At 42.4% G+C, this 22,744-nt stretch overlaps 1 protein-coding gene across 7 annotated transcripts; it reads right to left on the bottom strand.

Moving 5' to 3' along the window:
- Nucleotides 1-9,370: 9,370 nt before the first annotated feature.
- On the bottom strand, nucleotides 9,371-22,647 carry LOC108931444 (centrosomal protein of 290 kDa-like). Of its 7 annotated transcripts, none has more exons than XM_029259974.1 (19): nucleotides 21,938-22,018; nucleotides 18,792-18,998; nucleotides 18,414-18,529; nucleotides 18,211-18,313; nucleotides 17,836-18,066; nucleotides 17,578-17,751; nucleotides 17,307-17,418; nucleotides 16,918-17,123; nucleotides 15,802-15,953; nucleotides 15,547-15,658; nucleotides 14,602-15,057; nucleotides 14,241-14,405; nucleotides 12,301-12,408; nucleotides 12,076-12,210; nucleotides 11,658-11,924; nucleotides 11,187-11,294; nucleotides 10,753-10,949; nucleotides 10,211-10,348; nucleotides 9,371-9,723 (listed from the first exon to the last, which is right to left on the bottom strand). In XM_029259974.1, the coding sequence occupies exons 2-19, from the start codon at nucleotides 18,900-18,902 to the stop codon at nucleotides 9,663-9,665; spliced, it is 2,952 nt and encodes a 983-aa protein (XP_029115807.1). In that variant the 5' UTR covers nucleotides 18,903-18,998; nucleotides 21,938-22,018; the 3' UTR covers nucleotides 9,371-9,662. The 7 variants fall into 7 exon arrangements, with proteins under 7 accessions (XP_029115807.1, XP_029115811.1, XP_029115803.1 ...); XM_029259978.1 differs by having other exon boundaries at nucleotides 10,287-10,348; XM_029259970.1 differs by lacking the exon at nucleotides 21,938-22,018 and adding an exon at nucleotides 22,602-22,647 and having other exon boundaries at nucleotides 9,651-10,348.
- Nucleotides 22,648-22,744: the final 97 nt, after the last annotated feature.

The following is a 22,744-nucleotide window of genomic DNA, read 5'->3' as shown; positions in this document are numbered from 1 at the left end:
GATGTGTCTGCAACGCAAATGTATGCGTTCTGAAAAGGAACTAAAAGCAATAATTAAAACATATAACATCTGCAAAAAGAGAACAGCCGAGAATAGAAAGTTAAGATTAAAAGCCAGGATTTAAAAAAAAAAGGCACTGAATGAAAATGTGTCAAAGTGCTCAGAAATGACCAATATTCACACACACACACACACATTTTCTGAACCGCTTGTCCCATACGGGGTCGCAGGGAACCGGAGCCTAACGCGGCAACACAGGGCGTAAGGCCGGAGGGGGAGAGGACACACCCAGGACGGGACGCCAGTCCTTCGCAAGGCACCCCAAGCAGGACTCGAACCCCAGACCCACTGGAGAGCAGAACCCGATGACCAATATATTGAAGGTTAAAAAAAAATGTTGGTGAGTACAGTTAAAATATTGAGGCAACTTGCACTCAACCTAGCAAATACCCCAATAAAACTTTTACATATATATATATTTTTCCCAATTGCTGTTTTTAAATGGGGAGTGGCTTCATATTTGTGCTGCAAATTCAGCTAGTGACAAATTAAATCCTGTTCTCCATACAGTTCTGCATTTGTAGACCTTAATATGGGACTGAAATGCATGAGCTGGAATGCGTGCGTTTTGGGTGAAACCGCATCTGCTTGGTTTGCTAAGAGCGCTGAACTGCGGTAGAGCCGTTGCGTAAACAGCCTGTGCTCAGCTGGAGCGGAACCTCAATGAGTAAAGCTCATCCTTTAAGGAAAATGGATTCAGTGTGATTTACACAAGGCTGTCTTAAGGATGACAAAACAAAAGTGGGGCTCGAGCTCCGGCAGTCTCTCCACCCAACAAACGGTAAGTGCTCATGCGCTCCATTATGGAGGCAGAGAATGAAAGAAGTCGATGTAAGCTGCTTATGTGCATTTTTGCCCAAGTTGATTAGAGGGAAATTCATTTTCTCAAGGCCACGCATCTCAACGGAACATTTTTTGCGATTTTAAAGAACTCTCCATCTCCTGACAGAGATCTGGGTCTTCTGTGCTCCCATCCAGTCTTCCTGAGAAATGACTGAATTCAGCAGCACAGACAGCAGCACAGACAGCTACACTGAAGGAGGGCTCCTCCACCGCGACTCCCGTCTGCCAGCAAGCTTGCATGTAGATGAGGCCAGATGGCAGGCAGCCCCTCGCAGGGCGCTGTCGAGTGAGGACTGGAATTCTCAATGAGGCAAGAGAGAGAGTGAGGGGGAAACAGGAGACTCACATGATGCTGTGGAGAAGAACCAGAGACACTTGTCCAGAAGACGAAGAGCCCGACCTAGAGCTCTTTCCAGTGCCTGTGACCAGAAGGACAGAACGCAGGGCAGAAAGACAAGCAGAGTATAGTTCACAGACGGGCATTCTGTGGGTTATTTCGTCACTCAGACTTTACCCTGAGGGCAAAACTGCCGTACTGTGGTAAGACCTCTCAAATTTTATGCAGCTGAAACCTGGGGAGGTGTTGTTGGTCTCCATGGAGATTTGAAACAGTAAAGAGAGTCAACTGTGTACAGCAGCAAAAGGATATCAATCGATCAATATTATGTCGGTACCAAAAAGCAGACTTTTTTTTCAAGTGGTACAAGAACAAAAAGTGTATTTAAGAAATTCGAAAGGCAGAAAGTCGTAATGGTTCAAAAGGACGCAAAACGAACCGATCCTGTTGCCTGGACAGCAGTATGTCGGACGAAGCACAGACAGGCAGATACAGGCAACATTATTTCGAAAAGGCACTTGAGGTGAGGTGAGGACTGCTCTGGAAGACAAAAGGGAAGGGGAAGCAGGAGATTGAGTATGTGTGTGTCACTTTGTCACTTTTTGTCAACTATTTCACCTAAAGATGCAGCGCTGTCAGCTGCCACAATAAACTGTCAGCAAATGAATCACTGCATGAAATAGACACATGACCTGTACTTTTCCACGAGACTCAGCCATCACAGCGACAAAGAAGAGAAAGGCGCTGTGCTTGTCCCAGCCCCCATCTTAGCCTCACTTGGTCTTCCTGATCCCCAGCATGTCCTCCACATCCTCACGTACCATGATTCACGCTTGCCTCCAAGCACCTCCATCTTCTGCTTCCTAAGGGCGGCCTCATCACGTCTCCTTCCCCTCATTTACGGACACACACCGCCCATGGCTCCTTTGAGGTCATCCTAAGCCCGTCCTCCTATAAGGGCTTCTGCCAGACGTCTCCCGAGGCCCCGTTGAACAACTGTTGACTGACTTTTGGCTTATAGGACTTAAGTGTTTGTTTCCACGCCCTACACCTTATCCACGCCCTACACCTTATTTGCCATTAATAAATCATGTATATATTACAGCCCACCTTTTTACACAACAAGATCCAAGAAAAGACCAGTGATCAGGTATGAAGTCATAAAAATGTCCCAGAAATGTGACTGGAGAAACTTGCTCCGCTAATGAAAACAAATGTAATTCTGAAATGGTTAAACTGAAATTATAAGCACGTGCACAGCATGTTTGAAAGGGTGATTTTTTTAAATGCACAAATGATTAGTTCTGCTTCATTAGACGGATGAAGGACACTGAGGCACTCATCACGGTTCAACCATAAGAAAAGTACAGTGGGAACTGACATCATTTCACTGAATTTCTGCTCAATCATCTGTTTTCTGCCTGCTAGTCCCCCTTTGGTAAAGCGGCACAAAACAAAGAGAAAACAAAACCAAAAAAATCTGTTGCTGTTCAGCTGTGTGAGAAGCTCAGTCGTATTCACACACTAACCACTTGATAAGTACTGGGACATTAGTAAAACTTAATCCAGTTACTAATCCATATCTGTGATGTGCACCAAGAAGGCAAACACAACATACCTTCCAGTACATACACTTCCTCTATAAAATCAAAAATTTTTTTATACATTGTTCTCACCTTGATATATTTTCTTTCCTTAAATGCCTTGTCTATTTGATTTTTGTTTGCCACAATACATTTATTCTTGAATTGTAATAATAATAATACCAATAATGAAACAAAGACATCAAAAATATGTACATATGTATTGTTACATATTACATAACACATTGCTACATATGACAGAACATCCTATCATGAGAATGGGCCTGTTCTCCTTGTCCACTTTTAATCTCCCAAAACAAACAGGGTGATTTTAAAAAAATGTTTGTCTTGAAGGAATTGAGACATAAACCACACATATGAATACGCAGAATGGCCTTCAACAATGCATTCATATCAGATGACACTGAAACGGTCGTGAAATCGTAATGTTCAATTTAGTCCTCCAGCAATTAAAGGAAAATGTATTAGTTCGGGGGGGGGGGCGCGATGGGCTTGGCCTCTGACTGCTCTCTGGTGGGTCTGAGGTTTGAGTCCCACTTGGGGTGCCTTACGTCGGACTGGCGTCCTGTCCTGGGTGTGTCCCCTTCCCCTCCAGCCTTGCATCCTGCGTTGCCAGGTTAGGTTCCGGCTAACCGCGACCCCACTTGGGACAAGTGGTTTCAGTCAATGTGTGTGTGTTTGTGTGTGTGTGTGTGTGTGTGTGTGTGTGTCTATTTAGTTTCTGAACAGACTCGGACTACACTGCAGTGGCACAGAGAGCTCGAAGAAGCTTACGAACTGTATCCCTGATGCCAGAAGGACTCAGTCTTCCACTATTTGTTCTGAATATCATAATCCTCATTAAAATACACCGTGTCGACACACAAGGTATTCGGCTGCCCTGAAGACTTGCAGTGCCTCACAACACACCTCTCCTGCCTCTGGTCCTGCAGTGGAGCTCAAACAAAGGACTCTGAAATGATGGCTTTCATGAGCAGCTCTGCTCCCCTCCAGGAGCACTCTTGTTTCATGAACACAAATTACTTCCAGTGCGTTGTGTAGGTTTACCATTTGGGGGGAAGCCAAAGAGCCCAACCGAGACTGTTCATCCCTTCAACCCTTACAGACCGGCACTTTTCATTATTTTCCAGTTTTCCTCAGTGCAAAGAGTGTAAACACACAGTATTTTTTTCATCGTAAACACGCCAAACCGTGCAGGACTCAAGGGTGTGCAAAGGTACAGCTGGATAATTACTCCTTTTATGAAATGTATAAACTAGAGATTTTTCTAAATGGTCAAACCTGAGACTTGTGTGAGTAAAAAAGATTGTTTCTTGATCCGTATTTAAAGTAATGTTTCTCAAAACAAGAGCCACACTGAAAACAGCCCCTTGTATTGGAGGTTTTCGGGTTTGTTTCTTCCCTGACTTACACTGCGCAACCTATTTATTATAATGTTGGGGCAACGCAACTTTCCAAGGGGGTATTTCTATACAGCACATGTGTATAGCAGATATGACATGTCAAAACTATCTATTAGCCATACAGCCACAACCTTCACACATTTTACAATGTTTCAAAGCCCACAGCAGTAGCAGTGTTTTAAACAATGAACAGCATTGTTAACATTAAACAGAGCTACCAAATGATGCAGTGTATTGCTTTCAGTGCATAACTAATAAGTTTAATAGCCAAAATGCATCAAAGAGCTATACATCAAATTTTACCTTTAAAGAGTATGTAGACTCAGGTGTTTGTGTGTAACCCATGTAAAAACAGTGACACCTGGTGGATTTATTGGATTTAGGAGAAATGCTCCCTAGTCTGTTTCCCCAGTATCAGAATCAGAATCAGAATCAGAATCAGAATCAGAACGAGCTTTATTGCCAAGTATGTGCACACATACAAGGAATTTGTCTTGGTGACAGAAATTTCCACAGCACAGACAGAATGACAGTGACAAGACACAAATAAGAAGATAGAATATGTGAATAAAGGATAAAAAATATATAAAAATATAAAGTAGACACACACACATTTTCTGAACCGCTTCTCCCATATGGGGTTGCGGGGAACCGGAGCCTACCTGGCAACACAGGGCATAAGGCCGGAGGGGGAGGGGACACACTCAGGAAGGGACGCCAGTCCGCCGCAAGGCACCCCCAGCGGGACTTGAACCCCAGACCCACTGGAGAGCAGGACCCGGTCCAACCCGGTCCAACCCACTGCGCCACCGTGCCCCCCTATAAAGTACACAATATACAAAAAATAGTCACTAGACATAACATGTATGTACAGGTATGTTCTATACAAATGCAAGGGAATGTGAGTAAGACATATGATGTGATAAATAGATATAATTATAAATATAAATAGCATGAACCAAAGTATAGTATGAACATAGTATGAACCAAATAACGCTGCTGCTCAGAGAACATGACAGACAGACAGACAGACAGGCAGACAGACAGACAGACAGACAGACAGACAGACAGACAGACAGACAGGCAGACAGGCAGACAGACAGGCAGACAGACAGGCAGACAACACAGTGGGACTCCTGAGCACATCAGAACATTGAGTACGGGACAAGGAAGGACCGAGATGTGGTACTGATATGTAGTCCCAGAGCTTCAGTTTCTGGAAACACAATCTGCTGTAGCTGTTGGCCATGGACCACTCGACCACACGGTAAGGGCAGCAACACCACATGCAGACATCAGGACTCTGACTCTGTTGTGGTGTTACGTACTAATGCTATTACGTGACTGCTTGGTCCACACCAGTGTTTATTTTAAGGTACTTTTCACTATACTCTGGGGTGTGGTGGCACTGCAGGTTTGACCGGTGCCTCTCTGTGTGCCAGGTCCGTGGTGCGAGTCCTGCTTGGGGTATGTGGCAGGTCCATGTTTCTCCCTGCGTTTGCCTCCCCCAGCATGCAGAGGTAGGACCTGGCAACCCACCTCGGTTCCTCCCTTGACTTGCCTTGAAACCCAAGTGTGGTGTTCAAGTTTAGTAGGCATAGAAATTAATAATTATTACAGAAATTGTCAAACATGGTAACTGGTAATATTTCTTTGTAATATGTTTTAAGGCTGTGTAGTGGTTATGAATGTTGAAAATCACTGTGGAACAGGCTGTACCAGGCACCAGGTCGAGGTGGCCTTATAGTGGGCCTGCTTGCGTACCAAAACCATGTTATTACAGGCAGATGTTCCTTCCTTGCCTGTAAGCAAGGGCAGTTTTAGAAAAGGGGGTTGGATGTTTCTGTCTTTCGACAAAAATGTTTTGAGAACAAGGAGAACGGAGAAATACTGAGACCAAAGAAGTGGACACACCTGTTGTAACGCCTATAAATGCATATGTATGAGCTTGCAAATTAAGGAAGGCCGATGAGGAACGATCGGGGAGACACCCAATTTCCGGGGCTCACCCAGCAGCCGATGCTGTCATGAAAAGCTTCTGTGTCTGAGTGCATTTCTCTCATGGTCCCCTCCAGCTTAACGGGAAAGGGAAAAATTTCTTCCACACACGCGAGTGGTCGCTGTGGGTCAGGTTTGACTCGACACCTTGCACGCATGCATTACTATACTCTAAGTGCACAATTGTAGCATTGTCACTTCAGTCATGTTCTCCCTCTGTCACCAGGTGAGTGGAAATCACTTTTCATAGTTTCTATACCACTATAGCTTACAGTTATATCATGTTCTGGCTATTAATTATGATTACAAATGACGCATGGCATGTTAATCATACATAGCTCAAGAGCAACTTTACTAATATCCCTAGATTAAGCAGCATTTGATCAGGCACAAATTTAAAAACTGGATTTTTTTTTTTTTTCTCTTTCAGTTTTGAATTAATATGCACCCCTCTGCTGGCGTAGTCAGGTATCTGCAGGGCTGAAGTGGAATATAGAGATGAGTTCACAAATGAGGAGTTACGCATCTGAGAAATGACACATTTGTTCTCCAACAGAGACCACTAACTCACCGTTTCCATACCATTGCCATTAAGGGGTGTACGTGGTCTGCAGTAATCTTTAGGTAAGTGGTACATGTCAAAGTAACATCCACATGAATGCCAGGACCCAAGGTTTCCCAGCAGAACATTGCCCAGAGCATCACACTACCTCTGCCGGCTTGCCTTCTTCCCATAGTGCATCCTGCTGCCATCTCTCCCCCAGGTAAATGACTTACACGTACGTGGCCGTCCACATGATATAAAAGAAAATGTGATTCATCAGACCAGGCCACCTTCTTCCATTGCTCTGTGGTCCAGTTCTGACGCTCACGTGCCTATTGTAGGTACTTTCAGCAGAGGACAGGGGTCAGCAGCTATGTAGCCCCATATGCAGCAAGCTGCGATGCACTGTGTGTTCTGACACCTTTCCATCGCTGCCAGCATTAAGGTTTTCAGAAATTTATGCTATAGTAGCTCTTCTGTAGCATTGGAGCAGATGAGCTAGCCTTTACTCTCCATGCGCATCACAAGTCTTGGGAGTCCATGACCCTGTTGCCAGTTCACCGGTTGTCCTTCCTTGGAACACTTTTGGTAGATACTAACTGCATACCAGGAACACCCTACAAGACCTGCCGTTCTGGAGATGCTCTGGCCCAGTCGTCTAGCCATCACAATTTGCCCCTTGTTGAAGTTGCTCAGATCCTTACGCTTGCCCATTTTTCCCCATTTCTAACGTTAAATTCAAGAACAGACCTCCCAGCCTTTGACAGGTGCCATTGTTATGAGACAATCTGTTATTCACTTCCCCTGTCAGTGGTTTTAATGTTGTGGCTCATCGGTGTATTTATCTCACACTTTTATCCAAAGCGACTTACGATGTTAAGTTACCTACAATTATTTACCCATTTATACAGCTGGGTAATTTTACAGCAGCAGTTTAGGGTAAGTACCTTGCTCAAGGGGGCGCAGGTGGCGCAGTGGGTTGGACCGGGTCCTGCTCTCCGGTGGGTCTGGGGTTCGAGTCCCGCTTGGGGTGCCTTGCGGCGGAATGGCGTCCCGTCCTGGGTGTGTCCCCTCCCCCTCCGGCCTTATGCCCTGTGTTGCCGGGTTGGCTCCGGTTCCCCGCAACCCCATATGGGACAAGCGGTTCAGAAAATGTGTGTGTACCTTGCTCAGGGGTACTACAGCTGGAAGTATGATTTCAACTTGCAACCTTTGGGTCCAAAGGCAGTAACTCTAACCACTACACTACCAGCTGCCCATAATAGGGTTTTATTACATTTTTCCACTAACACAATTACTTTTACTTTCATTTATAAATCTGCCTTTCATTTCGTTTCCACTGACTTGAATCAATAAGCAATATGGTGTCTAATGGCAGCTTAGCCAACCAACGTTACCATACAGCAACATCGGGACTCAAAGACAATATAAGGTTGATGGGACGACCATTCTAAATAAATTTCATGTCAGAAGTCGACAGCTACCTGTACTGGAGACTTATGTAATTACATGAGTATGAACTTGATGTAATGCACTCATCATATTTTTCTCCGAGATACAAGTCACTTTGGAGAGAAGTGTCTGCTAAATGAATAAATATATAAATGAGTTCAAAAAGAACAGATGAAAAGCTGGCAACAGGCAGCACAGAGATGGAAAGTATAGACAACAGGAGACAGGCTTTATCCATTGGAGAAGCTCATTGGAGACGGGCTTTACTCATGACAATTCAGGGAGGTTTAGTTTTTTCCATGGGAACCTTAACTTCATCATCTTGTGTAGACAATCATACTTGCTGGTCTGAATGAAAAAACAAGGTGTGATGCCTCTTGTTGACCAGTGTATTTCCAGATGGTCTATGGTTGACTGTGACAGAACAGGCGGGGCCCAGTAAAATGTCAGGACGACAAGATTGTTCACTCATTCCAGAGTTAACTTAGTGGGTGCGCACACCGAGTCAGCTACTCAACAGTCATCACATACACAATTCCCCCTCTTAGGTCTACACAGGTGTATTATGTGTGCATTTCATTGTTCCTTACCCAACAGCATCACCTCCTTATCAGCCAGGCCAAAGCGAGTGTCCTTAAATACTGCTTGTTTTAGTGTTGCACATGCTCATTTGGAGGTAAATGGGAAAACTCATTCCTGTGGAAGTCTGCAATGAATTGGTTTTCATTAATCATTGAATTTTATGAAAACAGGGAATTGTTATATAAGGGAAAATTACATTCATTCACAAACCTATTGTAAGGTCTTGATTGTAACTTTACATCTGTAGGTCAGTGCTATACCTGGTTCATGTCTGTATCACTGATACCCCCTCTTGGTGTAAATGGTTTAGTCTTTCTTACAAGAATAAAGGGAGGCTATTTAAAGGGTTTCCTTTGCTCTCCTGCAGGAGGGTGCTGTAGATGTTCACTGTTCACTGGAGGCTGCCCACTCACACTCGCACTCACAGGTTGCTGCCTTTACATCTAGCAGGCAATTGTAGACTTGAGTGAAAACAACCCCTGGTGTAGAGCTTCCACAGAATTTACACTACTTAAATGCAAATGCATTTATTTTTTCAAACCCTCGGACACTTGGACTACAATCTGCTGAAAATGTACAAATTAGACCTCTCGAGGTACTAGATTAGTTACATTCAAAGTGGTGGAAACTACTCTTTGTTTAAAAAAAAAAGGCACAGAGGAGGAGCGCTATACAACACTTTATATCATGATTTGGATATGGGCAAGTTGTTTTTCTCTGCTTTTTAATCTCCTCTGGCTGGCTTTCTCATTTTGAAGTTTACATTTCAATTTTTGGTTTTTCTGCAGGTCCTTCATCAGGAACTTCAGCTCCTCTCTCATTGAGTTTTTTCCTCCTGTTTACTGCTCTGAAGCTCTGTTTGGTGGTTTGAAACTCCTTATGGATGCCCTGGATACAAGCCTAAAACAAAAACGTTAAATTTTTTTTTTTAATGTCTACAGTACAGTGTACATTTGCTGTATACCTTATTTAAACATTTCTTATGGTCTCTGTAAATTAAATTAAATATGATTTAAAATTGATCAGTCTTTTGTGTTTCACAGGTGTAACTTTCTGACAAGTTGTCACTCCTACTTCATCCTCATATCCTTGGTGTGCTTGTCAACAATCTACTGAATTTTGGAACTCTCCTCTTTCTGTACAGCACTGGCAAGGTTTTCCTGCTCTGCATGTGTTGTGATTTTTGACCGAAATTCTATCAGGGCTTTGCCAAGCACCTGGAGGACAGGTGTGACACAAGTGTATACCATGAACCTGGGTAACATTTTCAATAACAAGTCAAAGTAACTGAGTTGACTAGCATGCCCATTCTACCTCCTGCTGTTTTTCTTTAAGGGCAAGTTGGGCTTTGGTTTGCTCTACAAAGTGCTTTGTGGTGGTGGGAGACCTGATGTTGACTTCTTTCTGGGCCTCCAGCTCTGTTCTTAGACACTGTACTTCTCTCTCCATCTGAGATAACTGACCACGCAGCTCTTCTGCCTCCTGTTCTAGCCTCTTCACCTGGGCATTATGAATCTCCTCCAGTCTGATCCCCAGTGAAAACACAATCAAAAATTTTGACAAAATGAACAAATGGTATGTACTGTATGCAACTGAAGCAATACTATGCAAAAAATTTAGTCTAAGTTCCCTTGGATACTTGATCACTCCCTACTGATAACTGCTTGTCTTAGGAAGAGCCACAGTGGTGTGCAGCCTATCCTAGAAGTAAGGCTAGGCAGGGCACACCAGAGACAAGACACCAGTCAATTTCAGGGTACCCACACACACACACACACACACACACACACACACAAACTTCACAGACTGAATGAGCATCAAATGTATCACAATCGGGCACTGTGGAGCACCCAGGCTACCTGCTGCACCACTGTGCCATGAACAAGTTATCCTGCTATTTACCAATATACATTTGAAAAAAAGTCATACCTTGCTCTCTTGCTGGTGAAATGGCTTGTCTTCGCAGTGGTTCGACTTTGCTGCTCCAATTCAGCAGGCGAAGCTGCAAGTTTTTCACTAAGAGAGGACAGAGAGTTGTCCTGCTCCACCACAGTCTGCTCGAACCCAGCAAGGCATACCAAGTGCTTTGTGGTAGGAACTGTTATGATGGGATTCTTCATCAGTTCCTGAACAAGAAATTAGAGAAACACAAAAAAAAAGTCAACAGACTTCAGGATGAGAGGTCCAAAAACTATAATTGCATGTTAAATGCATTATTTTTTATCTTTAGACCTTGAAAAACACCAAAAACTGTTGACATGGGGATGTACTTCATGGTAACATTTAGAATGCTTCATACTTAAATATTGTTTGCCAGTAAATATCTGAGCAGCAAAAAAATAAACAAACACTAGGATGCCAACCAAAGCAGTCTGCTTCAGCATATCCAGTGATGAGTCAGTATGAAAATCCAGTTTCTTATGGAGAATCCTGAAGTCCTCTTCATACTTTTTTGTCATGTCTTCTTGCTCCTGTAAATGGAAAAACTGCTTTATTAAATCCTCAGTGCAATAAACGAAAGAAATGTTTTCACATACTAGTCACACTATGCATCTGTTCTTAATATTTGATATTGTACTAGGAAAAGATTAAAATCTAACCATCTGCAGCAGAAAAAACAGCAATTTCCTGCCTTTCAATGTGCCAATTATTTCAAGAGATCAGAAGATACAAATGCTAAGAAAAACAAACCGCGAAGCCAGCTTTAATTAAAAAAAGAATAAACTCAAGACAATGCCTGTGTAAATACTAACTGGAAATGGAGAATGTTCTGCAAAGAAGAACAGTGGGAAGGAGGATGATTATAAATAACGTGAAGGATGGAGACACAGTACCTGTCTGGCTCTGGCCAACAAACTCTGGTACTTCTTGAGTACCTCCTCCTTCTGGGAAAGCTGAGCCTGCAGGCTGTCGATGGCTTGGTGGGCCACCTTCAGACCCACCTGGTTCTCTTGATCTTCATCATGCTTGCCCAGGTCAGTCAGGAGAATCTCCCTCTGGGCAACAGCAGGAAGGCGCAGTCGCAGCTCATTTATCACCTTGTCGCGAGACAGAATATTCTGCTCTGCTTTCCACAGGGCAGCTTCTTTCTCCTTGAGTTTCTGCCATGAGACAGGGAATTCAGGTCAGTGTCTGATAAAAACATATTAACTCTTAGTAGGTACAAGAGACAAAGTGCTTTAGTATTGTCTGAAAAGAAATGCAATACAGGCTGAACACAACTTCAGGAATTACAAGGAGAGGCTGACTCACTTCATCAAGAGCTCTGCAAACTGCTTGCATTTCACGGATGGTGCGGCCATCTTCTTTGGTTTTCCTCAGTGCAACATCTAGCTGGTGAGCAAGAGGTATGCTGGGGTCGGGTAAAGATCCAGAAGACTCTTGTAGCTACAGAACACACAGCAACATTTACCTGTCAAAAATGTCAACTCTCTGTACAGCTAAAAATCATTTCGGAATTAAAGTGACACACAGTACCTTTTGGGTGGTGCCAAGAATTTCATTACGCTGCTTCTCATAAACCTCCAGTTGCCGCTCCAATTCCACCTCCCTCTGATCCCAGGACACCTGTTGTTCCTCATGAAACTGTAGGACAAATTCACTTATGATAGAAATATTAAAAAAATACTATCCATCATTGCACATGACAAATCTGCACTTTCTAATAGTACTGGATCATTTAAATACTGTCAGAAAGTTAATAATCTTATGTCTGTATCTAATGCCCTTAGTCTGTATTGGTAGGCTGACTCTTGAGACGGCATTACGGCAGGAAACACAACATGGAATGAAGGAGCAGAAAAGATATGTCACTGAAAATTCACCCCTGTGGAATTTGAAGGAACTCATACTGTAAAACTAATTTGAAAAAGAAGACAAAAAGCTCCTTAATGTCACATGAGAGTAGGTTTGGACACACATAATACATGACAGTGCCCTCCCAGGTGCCGGTCCATCCACTCTTCAATTACACGAGAGGCTGGTACCAGGGGCACTGCGCAGGGTGACCCACTGGTCACTGTGAAACTAAGTATTTCAGGGTGGGTGCAGAAGGGGTCAGAAGCTGAGACATAGAACAATTCTTCAGAGTTCTACACATCCAGGTCGATGAGGTGTTACAACTGCCCTCCACAGCTTTAGGAGTCCAACAGGGAGCTCACAGGGTAAATGCAAGCAGCAACAAACTCAATAGGAAAAGAAAGAATCCATGCAAGAGCCTGGAGGATGAAGGATCTTGGGGACTTGGGAAGAGACATATGGAATGTCACACAGATTCTATAACTGAATGGCAGTTTGATGCAGTAAGTGACTGAGCTGACTCTTTTAACAACCCTGAATGCTCCATTCTTCTTGGCACTCAAGATCTTAGACAAGAAAATGAAACTGACTGTGAAAAGCCAAACCCTCTGGGCCTGGCTGGTACAGAATAGGGCAGCAACATCTTTCAACTTTGGCCTTCTGGAACCTCACAGCTGTTTGGACGAGGACATAAGACAATTGTCAAACTGCCACGGACCATTAATGCCAGTTGCCAAGGACAGGGATGTCAGAGGGTACTAGAGTCTAAGGAAAGAGGGGGGGTTTGGTCATCTGAATTACACTGGAAGGGCGTGAGTTTGACAGCTGAATGTAAAGCGGGTTCGGACCTTATTTGGGGGGGAAAAAGTGACGCCAGTTGGCTTCGTTCCTTCCACAGTAACTTCTCACATACTGCCCATTTTCATGGTTGAGCCACACATCTGTACAATTACCATGGCAATGGTAATCTGAGGTCAAACTAACTGGCACACTGAGCCAGGAGCAGAAGGCCTTCCACACTATTGTTGTACACGCATTTCCTCGGTCCACGACAATGTCTTCCGGTAGCCTGCAGAGTCTGAAGACATGACGAACATATGGTCCTGGTGTTTGGAGGCAGACAGTCTGCAGTGAAGTTGGAGACTTGTGAACTGCCCCTGGAGTCTGTGACACTTGTACTAATTCAACTTTAATTGTGTACTGCTGACACTGGCATTTTTCTAAAAGTACACAACAGACACCAAGGCATTTTTAAACCAGCAAACTCAAGGCCTTTTTGAATGCTTTCCATTTTAATTTGACTAAACAGATATTTCCCCTTTCAGGAATTTGTTGTCCTTGGAATCACATGTGATGTGTATTTAATCAATGATGGTGTAAAATTACAATCATAAATACAAAACAAAAATTAAAAGAGGCTGATGCACACCATGTGCTCACAAAAAAACTGGTCAAACGAAACATTATCTAAATACTTAATGAATTGACTGTTGAAGCATGACAGTTATAGGTAAATGGTTGTAAGTAGCTTAAGTAGCTTTGGAGAAAAGTGTCAGATAAATGACTAACAATTACAATAAAAACAGTAACAACGACAACAATAATAATAATAATCTCACTTTGGTCTGTTGAATAATCTCTTCCTCTAAAGTGCTGATGGTGCGTTCCTGCTCTGCCACCATGTTCTTCAGGTATTTTATCTCCTCCTTCTGAGAGCTGATCACCTTGATGTACCGCAGCTCCTTAAGACGGACTTCCTCCATTTCTTTGTACCACTTTTTCACCTGAGTGGTTTTATCATTTAAGAAATATATTAATGTTATTCAATTACTAACCAGTCAGTAGTTGCAGAGGAATGCAAGGTCAAAATTACTTAATTTGTTCTGATTAAACCAGAACACCAATTTCTGTCCAATAAATCTTATTCAAAAGTTGCGAATGGCTGAGCAGTCTACTCTAATTTTGAGAAAGTAAGCCTACCTTCTGCGCTCCTTTCACATCCTTCAGGGTGGCTGTGAGCTCTTCCAGACCTCCAAGTCGGAGCTCCAGCTCCAGAGCCTTCTCCTCCGCCTTCTTCCTCTCCTGCTCTGCCTGCAGAGCATCTCGCAACTGCTTCAGCTTGTCCTTCTGCAGCTGCATCATGGTTCGTGAAAGCTTCTCCTGCTGGGCCAATGGCAGGGCACCAGAGAACTGCCTGCGCAGAGACTGCACTGTCTGCCGCAGGTGACGGGCACGGTTGCGCCCCTCCAAGCGGGCAAAGTACAGAGCCTGTTCCTTGTCATCCAGCTGTTGCTCTAACCGCAACTTCTGGGCCTCCAGCTTCTGCACCTGGAGAACCGCGGCCTCCAGTTTGCTCACCGATGTGCTCTCGCTCACCTGCAGTGCCACTATGTGCTGATGGAGCTTGGCGATGAGGGCATTCTCATCAGATAGCGACTGCAAGAGCAAAGTAATACACTTTACAGAAATTAAGCTAATGTAAAATTAACAGTATAAACACAAATAAAACACGGCAGCTCAATAATGACAACAAAATGTGACTACTGAACATGTACATTTCTGAAACGCTTGTCCCAAACGGGGTCGCAGGGAACCGGAGCCTACCCGGCAACACAGGGCGTAAGGCCGGAGGGGGAGGGGACACACACAGGACGGGACGCCAGTCCGCCGCAAGGCACCCCAAGCGGGACTCGAACCCCAGACCCACCAGAGAGGAGGACCCGGTCCAACCCACTGCGCCACCGCGCCCCCATAACATGTACATTAATTTGTAAATTGATTTAAATTCTCTTTTCAATCTTTAAAAACTGCATAATGTTCAGAGCAGGTATTTGTCAAAATGAATGCCTTATCAGTAAAAATATAAAGATACACATACTCATAGAAATATACAAACATATTTGCAAAGCTGAGGTTCTCTCTTACTTGATAATCCAGAACCTGCTTTCTGAGAGATTCCAGCTCCTTCTCCCTGGACTGCTGCCTGGTCTCTAGAGTGGACACTTGCATCTTTGCCACATCTGACACTTCCTTTAACCTGGAAGATGGTAAAACATCAGCCACCAGAACTATCTGACACATTTTACAGAAAGAGGGTAAAATAACCATTAGGATTCTCTGAGACTATTCAGCTGCTCAATGGAAAAATGTAAATAAATGTAAGCTTTTTTCAATGTTCACTTTGAGACTTCAACTTTCAGCAGTGCTTCAGCTCTCTCCAGCTCTGCGATCCGCCTTCGGTCCGCATCGCTCACTGCTCTGCTCACACTGTTGGCCAACTCGTCGCGAAGCTCCTCTTCTAACTTTTGGGCTTCTAGGTTCTGCTTTGTCAACTGACAGGCACATAGGTTTTCTGTTACACAATACTGAAGCATCACCGCCCATTCAGACTTTAGTTCAAACTAATTGAAATACAAAAAGTAAATAGTTCGGTCAACTCTTTGCCTTTTTTGTTTCACGCTAAAATTTTCCACCTTTCACATACTTTTTTAATGAGAGAACAGGTGCAGTAGAATGTATATCAGTGTGACTTGCAGACGGAAACAAAGTGACTAAAATCATCTTTACACTCATTATGTATAGTTTGCATAATTCACTAGAAATGTAAATATGATGATTAAAGGTATTTGGATAATTAGTCAGACCTTATTTTCATGTCATGTAAAAAGTGCAGTTTTTAGTTAAGACAACAATGGCAAAACTGAGTATCGTCTTCGACACTTTACAACTGCTAGAAAACTTCGGAACAAAATAAGCTCTAAGGACAGCTAATTGATTTCAGATCGACATAAAGGACTTATTTAGATATTTCACACCTAAACCACATTATATGTTTATTTGTTTTCCGAGGCAAGTACAGGTGGTCCCGATTAAAGATGGGGTTACGTTCCGCGAAACCCATCGCAAGTCGAAAATGCATTTAATACACCTAATACACACCTCTGTGCGACAGAATGGGAGATGCGGATCCCTGCCGCTGCCCAGCATCGCGAGAGAGTATCGCACCGCATATCGCTTGCCCGGGAAAAAAAGAATGAAAATTCAACATTGGAAGTACGGTTTCTACTGAATGTCTATCGCCAGCTTGCCATCATGAAGTCGAAAAAGTCGTAACTTGAACCATCGTAAATCAGGGACCACCTGTATACAGAAATTTCACACCTAACCCACATACAAAGTTTGTTGTTTTGCACAGCAACCCCTTCTTTTGGATGTAGTTCTAACACACAGTTACCAACCACATCCTCTATAATCACTGCCAGATACTTGCAAACACTTCTTTTCTCAGACACACACCTCAGCGAATTTGGTCTCCAGTTCAAAGTTGCGTTCCTCCACTTGTTTCAAGGAGTTCCTCAGTTGCTCATACATGTGCTGTGCATGTTCAGCCCTCTGCCGTTCATTCAACTCCTTCATCTCCAGCATGGTGATCCTCTTGGAGATGGACAGGATCTCACTGTTGGTGATGGATTTTGCTGCCTTGTCCATACTGGACTCCCCACCTGGGTGTTCATCCAAATATCAGTGTTCAGCATCAGCATAACAAAATCATTGTACACATTGTCATGACTGCATCTAATTTTAACCGTAATGATTCCTTCCGACTATCACTTGCAACTGTTGAGTGAATCGTGTGTCAGTGTTAAACAAAATCTAAACACAGGAAGCTTGGCTGTGTGTCTTACTTGATTTAGTCATGTAGTCCCAGGCCTGTTCTAATGTGTGAAGTTTTTCTTTTGTTATCTCCAGTTCTTTGTTCAAGGCCCCAATTTGCTCACGGAGAGAAACGTTCTCAGTCTAAAACCAAAAACATCACTCATCGCACACAACGGCCCTTCAGTCAGTTATCAGAGGTGTATTAAACCCAGTAATAAATCAACTGTCTCAAAAAATAGTGGACGCTTGTTTCCCCACCCCCGCCGACTTACAGCTGTTTTCAGATGTTACTTGTTTTACCTCTAAATGTTCCAGGTTGTTTGTCCTCTGAACAAGGTGGTTGTCTTTTTCCAGGATGTCTCTGTATTTGATTGTCAGCTCGCTGTACTGTTTGTTTGCTCTCTCAAGTTCAGATGATGGTACACTACTGTCCAGTGCATTTTGTAAGGCTGCTATTTTGAATGCAGCCATATCCTGTGGAATAAACAACATGCAACATCCTACAGGTGTCAGCAGTGGAGAATGAACACCGAGTACTACTGAGAATCATGTGTCTACCTTGTATCTCTGCAGGTAGCCTATTCTTTCAATAACCGTGGCCTCCATTTCCATGAAGTCATTCTTTAACTTGTTGTTTTCTTTCCTCAAGAACTGCTCCATCTCCAGCAAGGTGGTGTAGCGTCGGAGCAGGGACTTCTCGTTTACACATAACACTGTCATTTTCCGAGCCACTTCTGAGACCTGCTTTTTGATTTCTGTTGGGTCCATTTCCAGAACCTGCAGCCAATGCTGGGGTGCAAATGACGGACCAAAACGCATATGGTCATTCGCTGTTTACCCAGCGTTCTTGTAGTACCTCAATTTATCACCATCTAAATTCCACGTGTGAGTTCTCACGTCAGTTTTACGCTACGCTTTTGATGATCCACTTACATTAAACTCGTTTATTTTCACAGAATCCAACTCTTTCTGCTCCTCAAGCCGATTCTTCATTTCCACAAGTTTCTCTCGCTCTCTCTGCCAACGCTCCTTTTCACTGAAAAAAGACACAAAAACAAACAGCTCAATCCCCACTTTCCGAGAAAATAATGTGGTGCAAAGTCTTTCTTTTGTTACCCACATCCCTGATGTTGTACCTTTGGTGCTCTTTGTACAGCAGTCCCTGCTGATGGCGAATAACTGCAAACTTCCGCTTGTACTCCTCCAGCGCTCCCTCCAGTTGCTTATGGCAATCTTCCTTGTTTTTAAGCTCCTAAAACAGACCAGCAGTCATTTAAAGATGTGAAAGTTTTCCTGACAATACATGTACATTTATTCATTTAGCAGATGCTTTTCTCCAAGGAGACGTACATCTCAGAGACTGGTGCAAAACAAGCATTAACTAAAAGAAGGGGGATCTGGATGCAAGCACATGATTCCTGAGTACAGTCAATTTGTCACATACCATAGTATAAACTACTGTATATTAACATCATGCATTCAGAAATGCTGGCGCATCATGGCGCACTGCACACCTGTAGGAGCATGATGGCGTACTCATTCAGAGACCCGATGATCTCCGTGCTGGACGCAGACATCTCGCCCGGGAGATCCAGTGTCCTCATTATAGCACTGCTTCTACTCATCCGTCTTAGGGCCTCCAACTGGCTTTCTAAGTGGGCGATGTAGCAATATACAGATAGGTGAGGGCTATATTAACAACCAGCTGTACTCTGCTGAACCTACATGGAAAAACACAAAAAACAGACAACAGAAAATGTACATCTAAATGCATGTGAAGCATGAATAGTTAACTGATAACTCTAAAGTTATAAAACAATAATAATAATAATGTTATAATGTTATTAATGGCTACATAGGAGCTATCCATCAAAGGTTTTATGTTCCCCCTTTTCTTGTAACTGAAGGATATACACACAACATCCATACATTTACATTTATTTATTTAGCATATGCTTTTCTCCAAAGCGACTTCCAATGGATACTATGTAGTGTTACCAGCCTACACACCTTATTCACCAAGGTGACTTACACTGCTAGATACACTACTTACAATGGGTCATTCATCCATACATCAGTGGAACACACTCTTTCTATCACTAACACATATCTTTCCCTAGTCTGAAAACCACACATGGTACAAGGTTTTTATAAATGTTAAATTAATTTCATTAACAGTTGTATATATTTCAATGATTTCTGGATGAAATTTTTCAGGCCAGGACTGGATTTTTAAGAATAAATTAGACTTGGATACCAGGGTATAGGGAAATTTGTGTCTAAACAGCAAACGGACAAAGCAAAACTCCAAATATTACAGAAGTGTTAACTTTCAGTTTAATTCAGTGAAAAAGGAAAGATTAAAGGTAAGATATTAAGGTACTACAAACAGCTTGGTGGTTCAGCGAGTAGCACTGCTGACTCACAGCACCTGGGCTGTTCAAATCTCACTCAGTGTGGGTTCTGCATGTTCTCCCAGTGTCTGTGTTGGTTTTCCTTAGGTGCTCTGGCTTTCTCCAACAGTCTAACAATATGCAGTTCAGGTGGATTGGTGACACTAAATTGCCCATAGAGTGTGCATGCATGTGTGTGGCTACTCTGCAATGGACTGGCATACCATCGAGCATGTACCGCCCAGGCTTCGTCCACTTATTCTGGGAGAGGCTCCAGACCTCCCTGAACAGGACAAGTTGTTATTGAAAATATAATAACTGGGATGCAGTAGTAACCATCCATTTTGTGAAAGCCTGCTTTGAACCACGAACAATACTGCTCAATAACTAAAAATCTGAACAAAAAACTGGACATTTCACTGTCTGTTAACTGCTGCCTTTCCAGCATTAACATAAAATAAATCTGACAAAGTCAAAAAACTGAACAATGTAAATGCAATGTGTATAAGGCAATGCTGAAATTTTTCAGGTACCTGAATGATTAAAAATTTTAATAGTACTTAGTAAAGTTACACATAAATACAGGGTGGGATGAATTAGGTCTGCCTCAATATTGGGAGGGACACGATCCCTCCACCAACATCGTTGTACCTGTGGTAAAAAGTACAGTCATTTGAATGCCGTAATCAAAGCTGATTACAAGCAGACTAGCAAAAAGAAGTGAGTGCACTGGCTCCTCGGTTTAAAAACACAAATGGGTCTTTATACATCCAGATTTACTTGTAATACTAAATCACAGTCAGCAAAAGCTTAATAATATAAATGCTCCTTATATTATAGATTAGGTTCTGTGAAGGTCTCAGATATATATAGTTGTAGTCCAATTTTCTTCAAACAAACCTTGTGAAAAAAACAAACTTTAAAAATTCTCTGTGACAATCTTTTTAGAGACATATTTAATGTTTATCAAAAAAAAGAGCGCTAGCGTACCAATTTATTTGGTTCACCAAACGATGCACTGACAAGAAGCAATCACAAATAATAAGCAATGCCTTAAGTTTTTCACTGATCATCTACAAACTAATGCCCTCTAACAAGTACTATAACATATTGATACCTGGATAAGATTATATGAAAGTAGCAAAAAGACACAAGTAGTGTCTAGCAGTTCAAGTAAAGCACTTTAAACAAAGGTTGTGATGTCATGAACTAAAAAATTTTAAAAAAAAAAAAGAATTGTTTGTAGGTAATGAATGAAGACAGTTATAAATGAAAATACACCAGTGATTACACACAGTATTTTAAAGATTATGTGATAATTACTAATTGCCTTTATCTGTTGAAAATGCCTATTAAACGTACCCACACTTGCTTCATCATGTGTTTAGAGAATTAAAGAGACTGCCTCAAAATATACAGAAAGATGTAGTACAACCAACAAACTAGTAAACTTTAATGAGTACAATGAATGATGTATTGCTAAGTGTAGGACAAAGGAGCTGTTCACACAAGATGGAACATTTATAAAACAAAAAATGCACTACCTGAATTGTACTTTTTAACGTATGGAACTTAACAGCTGCCAAGAAAAGTCTTGTTATAACCGTCCTGGTCACAAGAATTTTCGTGAGAATTGTACGGAACACGTCGCCGATGCTGACACGAAGCAAACCAACAACAACAAGGAAACAGTAACATCCAGAAGTTTAACATTTTTAAGCGAAAAAACGCTTCATAAACGAATGTTGTGACGTCACAAACGACCTTAACAAACATTAAGTGTCGCTTGGTAACACTTGTTGAAGGCAGTCATTAATGAAAACACGCACGATAAGCACACAATATTGTAAAGTCCAGCGTGTCACTTTGTTGTATTTTATTTATTAGAAGGTCTGTTAAATTTAGGATATAAACCTTGTTGTACTAAAGAGCGTATTAAAAATACACATTGACATTCAGATCTGTAGTAATGTAATCGATCAACTAGCTTATTAACTAACTTCACATGAGTCATGACTTGTCTTGGTACATACATATTACAACTGAAAAATTAACTTACAATGCAAACATCCGCCAATGGTGCTGTTCACGTTATTTCTGCGAATTCTAGCTGTTGTATAACTGTAATCGTTGGCAGGTTTTTACCAAAACGTGGTAAAATTATCAGTGATCATGAAGCTGCTATGTTTTGAAGGCCAAGTGAAGTTATTAATTAGTGTATGTTGTATGAGAAAGCAATGTGTAGCTGGCACGTCTTCTTCGCTTACCTCCTTCAAGAAGTACCTTCTTCTAGTGTGATGAGAGCTCTTTACTCTCTCGCTTTTACCAGTTTCATGAAGTACAGTATGAAGTACAGTAGCGTTTCACCGTCACGTGGTGACGCTATCGTTAGAACTGCCGCGCGCTGCCCACCCACTGGAAAGGCGGGAAGCGCACGTGAATACCGTGAATACCACGAATACCACGAATACCGCTCTGCCAGGATAAAAAATAAAAAAAATAAAAAAAACGCGTCTTTTGAATGAAAAAAGCAGGGGCATGTCATGAAGCCCTCTGTGGAGTCCATGTTTATTTAACACACACGGTGGAGACTGTGAAAATAAATGGGAAATTTTGCTCTTTTATTACGGATGCCAAGGTTATTTAACGTTTAAAAATACATGCAATAACATTTTAATTGCATTTAAAAATCTATACAATAAAATCAAATGCTAATGAGAAAAACAAATATATAATAAACGGCATAAAATAAAAACAATTCCTTTCATTTACTGACAACCAGCATTCAACAGTAAAACAAATGGTTTTGTTAACACGCGTGGTACTGAGAACCCGCCAAAACTACATCGGGGCAGGACCCCAGTCGCCATACATACACCATCGCGGTGCGGTAACCTGTCCACGGTACTCTGCTGCGCCTCGCCATCATACCTTCAGTACTAGTAAGACCGAGGAGAGCGAGACTGCCGCAGGATCTTCTCGTGAATTTCTACCGATGTACAGTGGAGAGCGTATTGACGAAGTGCATTACAGCATGGCAGGCCAGTTGCACAAGAGAAGAACAGAAGGCTCTT

This window comes from Scleropages formosus, chromosome 2 (genome assembly GCF_900964775.1).
Source record: "Scleropages formosus chromosome 2, fSclFor1.1, whole genome shotgun sequence".
Taxonomy (NCBI): Eukaryota; Metazoa; Chordata; class Actinopteri; order Osteoglossiformes; family Osteoglossidae; genus Scleropages; species Scleropages formosus.
The sequence above is the reverse complement of the archived record's forward strand: the minus strand, read 5'-3'. Positions and strand labels throughout refer to the sequence as shown.

Bases quoted from the DNA above. Each gene is read 5' to 3' on its own strand.
- LOC108931444 (XM_029259970.1), bottom strand. From the start codon at position 18,902: ATGAGTAGAAGCAGTGCTATAATGAGGACACTGGATCTCCCGGGCGAG. The intron at 18,530-18,791 runs GTGTGCAGTGCG...GGTCTGTTTTAG, and splicing joins ACGCCATCATGCTCCTACAG to GAGCTTAAAAACAAGGAAGA. The intron at 18,314-18,413 runs GTACAACATCAG...GTCTTTTTTCAG, and splicing joins CTGTACAAAGAGCACCAAAG to TGAAAAGGAGCGTTGGCAGA.